This window comes from Cololabis saira, chromosome 16 (assembly GCF_033807715.1).
Source record: "Cololabis saira isolate AMF1-May2022 chromosome 16, fColSai1.1, whole genome shotgun sequence".
In the NCBI taxonomy this organism is placed as follows: domain Eukaryota; kingdom Metazoa; phylum Chordata; class Actinopteri; order Beloniformes; family Belonidae; genus Cololabis; species Cololabis saira.
Window position 1 is genome coordinate 22,870,299 of NC_084602.1, and position 6,859 is coordinate 22,877,157.

Sequence of the window (6,859 nt, forward strand, 5' to 3'; positions counted from 1 at the left end):
ATTCCTATTTATCTACTACTGAATAAAAGTAATCAATAAATTAATAAATAGAGTGAGCTCAAAATGAACAATTCTTTTATTATTAGGCTACTGATGCTTGAAAAACGCGAAAAATTGCGTTGACGACAGAACACGAATATTTAAAAAAATACAAGTCATTTCTCAGGATTGAAGAGAGAAGCTGATTTTTCTCCGTTTTCACCAATCAGTGGAAAGGTACGTTGAGTTTGTTGATTTTAATTGAATTTTCTTTTCACCAAATACCAACGCTCAGTAGTCATTTATGATTGTGATTAGGGTTGCCAACTCCCTGGAAAATAAGGGACACCTCATCGGCCAACTCGATTGCCTTCACCTTTCCTGGCGTTGTGAATTTTCTTATCCCCATTTTTGTGAGTGAAACGATTTTTTAACTATTTAACTCGAACCTGAATTGAATTAGATGCATATTTTTGAATGCCATGAACACATGGAAAACAAATTATTATCCAGCAATTAACTTTAATTCAAAATAACAAAATTAACTTATATGAATTTAAAAAGGTCTTATATGAATTTAAAAAGGTCTCCAACGTAAACAAGTGTAATGCTTTCTTGGAATAATGCCTTTTAGTTGACTTTGTATCAGCGAATCTGTACTGTCCTGAAACTGTACCTGATCCTATGCAATTCTTCTAATAAATTCTTCAATCAATCAATCAATCAATCAATCAAACTGAATAAAATAAGTATCTTTCTTAAACAGAAACCTGTCCTGCTTAAGTTAAGCAGCAACCTAAAATTGTATAAATTAATATAAAACAATGCAAAGAAAGCAGAACATCCATCCTGTAATAGTGCACATTTTTAGTGCAATAACAAAAGTGCAAACAGAAAGTCTGTAGAAAACTTGTAAACATATGGCCTTTGAGGAATACAAACCAAAAACCCACATGGATATAAACCGCCATGTGTTCGCGCGGCTGTACTACGTCACTTCCGTCACGTGGTAGCAAACTCCCGCCTGGAACAATCGTTTGTCAACAGTGTTGTCTGTTCAGTGTATAATTGTCCGGATACCTCCTCCGTACACTATTTTCCAGAATGGCTGCAAACGACCATGACTCCCATTCAGACGACACTAGTTTCACCGAAGAGGAGCTCCAGCAGGCGATGTGTGTGCTGGCTGGGAGCGACCCAGAAAACTGCTCCTATTCCCGGGTAACAAAAGCCTCCTGCGCCGTCTCCCGTATCATCTTCTCGTGCTTTCCCTTTTCCATATACAGGCATTTTTGAGTTTGTAGTTCACGGAATTGTTTATTATTATTATTAGTATTACTACTATTAATATTATTGTGTAGATATAATACTAACAGTAATGTAAATTCATAGAGTTATAAAGGGGTAGGAACTAGGAAAAAGTGTATACTTCTTCCTACTCCTTTTTTCGAACATATGTGAATATGAAGATGTTACTGTTTACTTTTTTATTTTATTTTTTTTATATATATGTTCGAAATAAAAATTAATTCATTCATTCATTACAGCAGGGGCGTCAATTGGGTATGGCTTCAAGGGTTAAATGTAAATGTTTGTTTTTTTAAATACATTTATGGAATAACTACAAATGCAAATAAGAACAACATGATCGATTTCACTAGTTATTATACACTGCAAAAATTCAAAATCTTAACAAGAATATTTGTCTTATTTCTGGTTAAAATGTCTAATTTTTAGTCTCTTTAAAAAAAAAATCTCATTACATTTAAGACAAGACTCAAAAACAACCATTTTCACCTGTTTCAAGTTCAAGATTGTTTTGCTTGTAATGAGAAGATAAATCTTGTTCCACTGGCAAATTTTTCTACTTATTTCAAGTGAAAATGTACTTGAAACAGGTGAAAATGGTCAAATAACAAGTTATTTTTCTGGTAATGACTCTTGTTTTAAGTGTAATGAGATTTTTTGACTAAAAATGAGACATTTTAACTAGAAATAAGACAAATATTCCTGGTAAGATTTTGAGTTTGTGCAGTGTGAGCGAGACTGCGTTTGAAAAAGTTCCAATTTTCTTGACCACACAGATAAGCTCCATAGCAGACTTCTGTGATGAGTATTTGCTGGACGTGTTGATTGATACTCTAGTTAAGTTCTGTGACTCGTAACCTTGCCATACCTTAGCTTCCACTGAATTGACGCCACTGCATTACAGTTCTCCTTGGATTAATGTTTTCTCCGTTTGCAGGGTTATGTGAAGAGGCAGGCAGTGTTCGCCTGCAACACTTGCACTCCGGCTGCTGCAGAGCCTGCTGGCGTCTGTCTGGCCTGTGCCAATAAATGCCACGATGGACATGATATTTTTGAGCTGTATACCAAAAGGTAAAAGAAACATCTTCTCTCAAGCGATAGTCAGCATGTCATCCAAACCGCTTTTATTAATTCATACATCTTTCTGTTTCGTAGAAACTTTCGCTGCGATTGTGGAAATGGCAAGTTTGGAGATTTCAAGTGCCAGTTGAATCCAGTGAGTTCTGGTCCCCTTCTCCTGCTTCTGTCTCTGTGTTTATGTTCCGATTGTTGAAGTACACCATACCTTGTATTCACAGGCCAAAGATGAGGAAAACAATAGAAACCACTATAACCACAACTTCAGTGGCTGCTATTGCACATGTGAAAGACCGTACCCAGACACAGAGCAGCAGGTATTTTTGTTCCATTTAAATTCAATGACTTGGATGAAATTAGTTGAGTAAATATGTCAGTTTTCACTCAGTAGAAGTGTTCATCTTTGACAGGATGAAGATGAGATGATTCAATGCGTGATCTGTGAGGACTGGTTTCATATGAGGGTAAGTAAGAGAGGAGGATTTCTCATCGTTGCTTTCATTCTGATTTACCCCCAAGGGTGAAACTTTAGTTTGAGAGGTGGGGGGGGCACAAGTAGGAATGGCAAATTTATGCGTGTAGCTGTAGCGTGGATGTGCAGTGTGGCTTTGTAAGACTATGTGTGTGTGTGTGAACGCGAACAATCAAACAATTTTAATATGCATTTACTTTTTTAGACACTTTTTTACTTTTTTTTCCTGATATATGTATTTATTATTATTTTCGTTTAGTGCTATCCAATGATAAAAAAAAGAGTCTTGAATCTTGTGACCTCTTTCTCTGTGGGCATCCTTTATTTTTGACACAACACAACATTAACATGCTACATAACAAATCAGCTCTTACCTTAAAGGAGCCGTCTGTAAGAAATGGCCAAAACTGGTACTGCAGTCACTTTCAAAATATTGTTGAGCGGCGTGTACCCTCCCCCTCCTCCCCCCGACCAGAGGTTGCCAGGTAGGCTGCAGAATGCAGCAGGAACGTAGGCTGCCATGGCTGCGATAATTAGAGCCGAGCTGGCAACCCGGATGCCGAAACAATACTGACATCGTGATTGGGAGATAGGTGGAGGGTGGAGCTTCAGGCTAAAACAAAAAATGACAACATAAACATCAGTTGAGGGCTGCAACTCTTTTTAAACTGGAATATCCTGGCTTGAGTGCTGTTGTCAGTGACATAAGTATTTTAAATGAACATGATTTTTAAATGTCTGTTGACATATTGGGGTCATTTTATGATTCGTTTTATTATTGCTCTTACATACAGCTCCTTTAAGACAGTATACAAGCTTTACAGGCTTACGTACAGGCCTCTGGAGAAACAAAGTTCTTGGCCAGGCTTGATTTTTCATTTTCAAAAGCTTGGGCTTGTTCTACAATCACTTTTGGGCTAACATGGTTGGGTTCCTGCCTGCACTTCTTCTCTTGCTCCTGTCTCCACATATTTCTCCTATGAAATATGAAAATCGATCATGTTCATTCCTTCCTTTCCTTATAAACAAACCAAAATCACCTAACTATTTACAACATATTAACCTACCTGCACTACAGTACTGCTGCTGCTGCTTTCTCCTGCCTCTCTCTGAGTTTGAGCCTGTGGTGTAAGTCCGACATTACAGTTAGTGAACTAACAGCAGAGGGAAAATGTGCTTTCCATACTCTATACAACACACATAATCAGAGGTGGGTACTCAGTTACATTTACTTGAGTAAGGTTTTGGATAAATTGTGCTTTTAAGAGTAGTTTTAATGCAAAGTTCTTTTTACTTTTACTGGAGTAATATTGTTCTAAAGTAACAATACTAATTGCCTTTTCCTGGCAGTCTGTTGTCACCTTCAAGCTCTCTCTCTCTCTCTGTGTATGAGTGTGTGTGAGTGTGTGTGTGTGTGTGTGGGGGGGGGTATTATAGTGTTGGTTCTCTCTCTCACTCACTCAATATTTTTATATTTAACATCTTAGCTAGCTAGCGACAATAGCCTATAAAGTAACGTTGAGTAATATTTGGCTACTCATCTCTGAACAGCCTACCTGCAACACAGCAGTGCTGCTGCTTTTTTGTCCCGCTGCAAAAATTTATTTAAAACTGAGCTGCCGGCTCCTCTTCATTTCTGCGCCGCGTCCTGGCTGTCTGTCTGTGAAGGCTGATTTACGGTTCTGCGTTAAATCGACGCAGAAACTACGCCGTAGGCTCTGCGTCGATTTAACGCGGAACCATAAATCAGCCTTGAGCAGCACTGAGGGGAGAGGGGAGGGGGAGGAAGGGGAGCGGGGCTGTCGTGCCGTTTTCGCATCGCCTTCACACAGGATGTCTTGATGATTTGCAATTAAAGGCTGAGCCTACCGTTAGTTTTGAAACTGTAAAAAGTGGGGGGGACAAAAACATGATTTTGTCATGTCCCCCCTGTCCCCAGTGGAAATTGCGCCCTTGATTACCTCTTCTCATCTTGTCCTTTCAATGTCTGTCTCAAATAGCACTTGGGCTGTGCTGTGACTGAACCAGAAGAGCTGGAAGAGATGGTGTGTGAGGCCTGCATGAATAAAGCTCCTCTCTTGTGGACATATGCTGCACACTTTGCAGGTATCTTGTTTTCCAGCTATACTTGTCACAAGCAGTAAAAAAAAATACACACACCTTAATTGGGCCTAATGTGTAGTAATAAATGTGAAATGGAAATTAATTTTTCCTATCTGTGCAGTACAACCTGTGATCAAAGTCAGTTGTAATGAAGAGGAGGAGATGGACGTCAAGGTCGAGGTTGAGGAGGAAAACTGTGAGCAAAATGAAAGTAGGAATGAAAAAACAACCTCCAGTGCTGAGCACACAGAGCAAGAGGTGAGCAATGTCATTGATGCTTGGTAAATACTTCTGATACACATTTGCTCCAAAAAAATACAGTTGTAAATGCAACCTCAAATACTGTAACTGAGCCTGTGGGAAGTGTGTAAATGCCGGTGTTGTTTTGACATCGTACCACTAGATGGGGCTGGAGGGTAAAGTGTAAATGACAGAACAGACTCCAAACCCCTGTCATCGGATCCTTTTCCCCCCTCCTCTGAGTAATTAGAGAAGAAATGACCCATGAGTCACTGCTTCTCCTGTTCTGTAGACAGCTTTGGGCAGGCTTTTCAGGACAGCTTACTATAAACTGGTGATTATCATCACCCAACCATCTCAGTGTGTCATTCACCCTGAAACTTCCCCAGATGAGTTTTCAGTAGCTCAACCATCCTGTATTTTTCATTTTTATTTTTGCGGGATAGGAAATGAGAAAGAGGAGCTCCCCTTGCAAACGAACACATAAGGAAATGGCAGGCAGCCCTTTAAAGGCCACAACCAAAAGTGAAGTGTGCAGGCTGAAGGAGCTGCAGGCGCAGGGGACAGACAGGCTGAGACAAGGAGCAGTGTTCTGGCCTTACAGCTGGCGCTCCCAGCTCTGCACCTGCACAAGCTGCAAGGTACGGGCAAAGACATATCCTTTTTCAAAAAGCACTATTTCACCATGTAACACAATTTATAAAATAAACAAAGCATTATCTTAATTATTTTGGGCCCTTGTGTTTAATTGTTGTACAGAAGGCCTATGTGGCTGCAGAAGTGCCGTTTCTCATGGATCTATCCGACACTGTTTTGGCCTATGAGAAGAAAGGATTCGATGAGCCATTTGGGATGCACCCACTAATAGCCCTGACGAGCTCGATGGACCGAGTGCAGCAGCTGGAGGTCATTTATGGTGAGCAGAGGCGGGAAAGATGGTGGTGGATGTGTGATGTTTTTCTGCCTCAAATGCAATTATGTGAAGCAAACTTAAAACAGAGTGCTAATTAAATGTGTTTCACCCTCAGGTTTTAACGAGATGACAGCCTCAATCGACACGTTTGTACAGCAGCGCACTTCTGAAGGAAAGGTGAGAAAGGATCATCTATGAAAGAAGTGCCCGGTGGTCAATTAATTCATTTTGCCAGTGTTACTTCTACCAAAACCTAATGTTCCCTTCGTGTCTGTCAGGTGATCACAGCGGAAGATGTACATGAATTGTTCGAGGAGCTGCGTGCCAGAAAGAAACGCAGAACCAGTGCAGAGGATTAGTAACGAGGAGTCTGTGCTGCTGCCATCGTGTGCTGGCTTCACATGGTGCTTTGAATAAAAGAGATGGCCTCTTTTCTGTCCAATAAACTGTCTTGCCTGCAACTACTACTGTGCTGTTAAAGCTTGAGTTTGATCTGAATAATAAGTTAAGTTTACAAATTTTGTTTACCTAAATTGATGCCTTAACTCTGAAACTGTTCACAAAAACTTACTTGAAACATTCATAGATATTGCACACTGGCGCCTTCTAGTTGTTCGCCTACGTTTACAAATATGACACAAAAATGTTAAGAATGCAGTTTTGAGTTTTTTGCCTTTTTTTGTGGTGGGATTGAATTTGTGTGAATACCATGTGCCAAATAAAATAAATGACCACTTTTATGGTGAACAAAGACACAACTGAGATCA

The 6,859-nt window shown here is 39.8% G+C and overlaps 1 protein-coding gene across 1 annotated transcript; it reads left to right on the plus strand.

Moving 5' to 3' along the window:
- The first annotated feature begins 997 nt into the window (after positions 1 to 997).
- LOC133462892 (putative E3 ubiquitin-protein ligase UBR7) lies at positions 998 to 6,839 on the plus strand. The gene is made up of 11 exons (XM_061744391.1): positions 998 to 1,200; positions 2,225 to 2,358; positions 2,443 to 2,503; positions 2,586 to 2,681; positions 2,775 to 2,828; positions 4,837 to 4,942; positions 5,061 to 5,197; positions 5,626 to 5,820; positions 5,939 to 6,095; positions 6,208 to 6,269; positions 6,371 to 6,839. Exons 1-11 carry the CDS (start codon positions 1,084 to 1,086, stop codon positions 6,449 to 6,451), a joined length of 1,200 nt encoding a protein of 399 aa, XP_061600375.1. The 5' UTR covers positions 998 to 1,083; the 3' UTR covers positions 6,452 to 6,839.
- Positions 6,840 to 6,859: the final 20 nt, after the last annotated feature.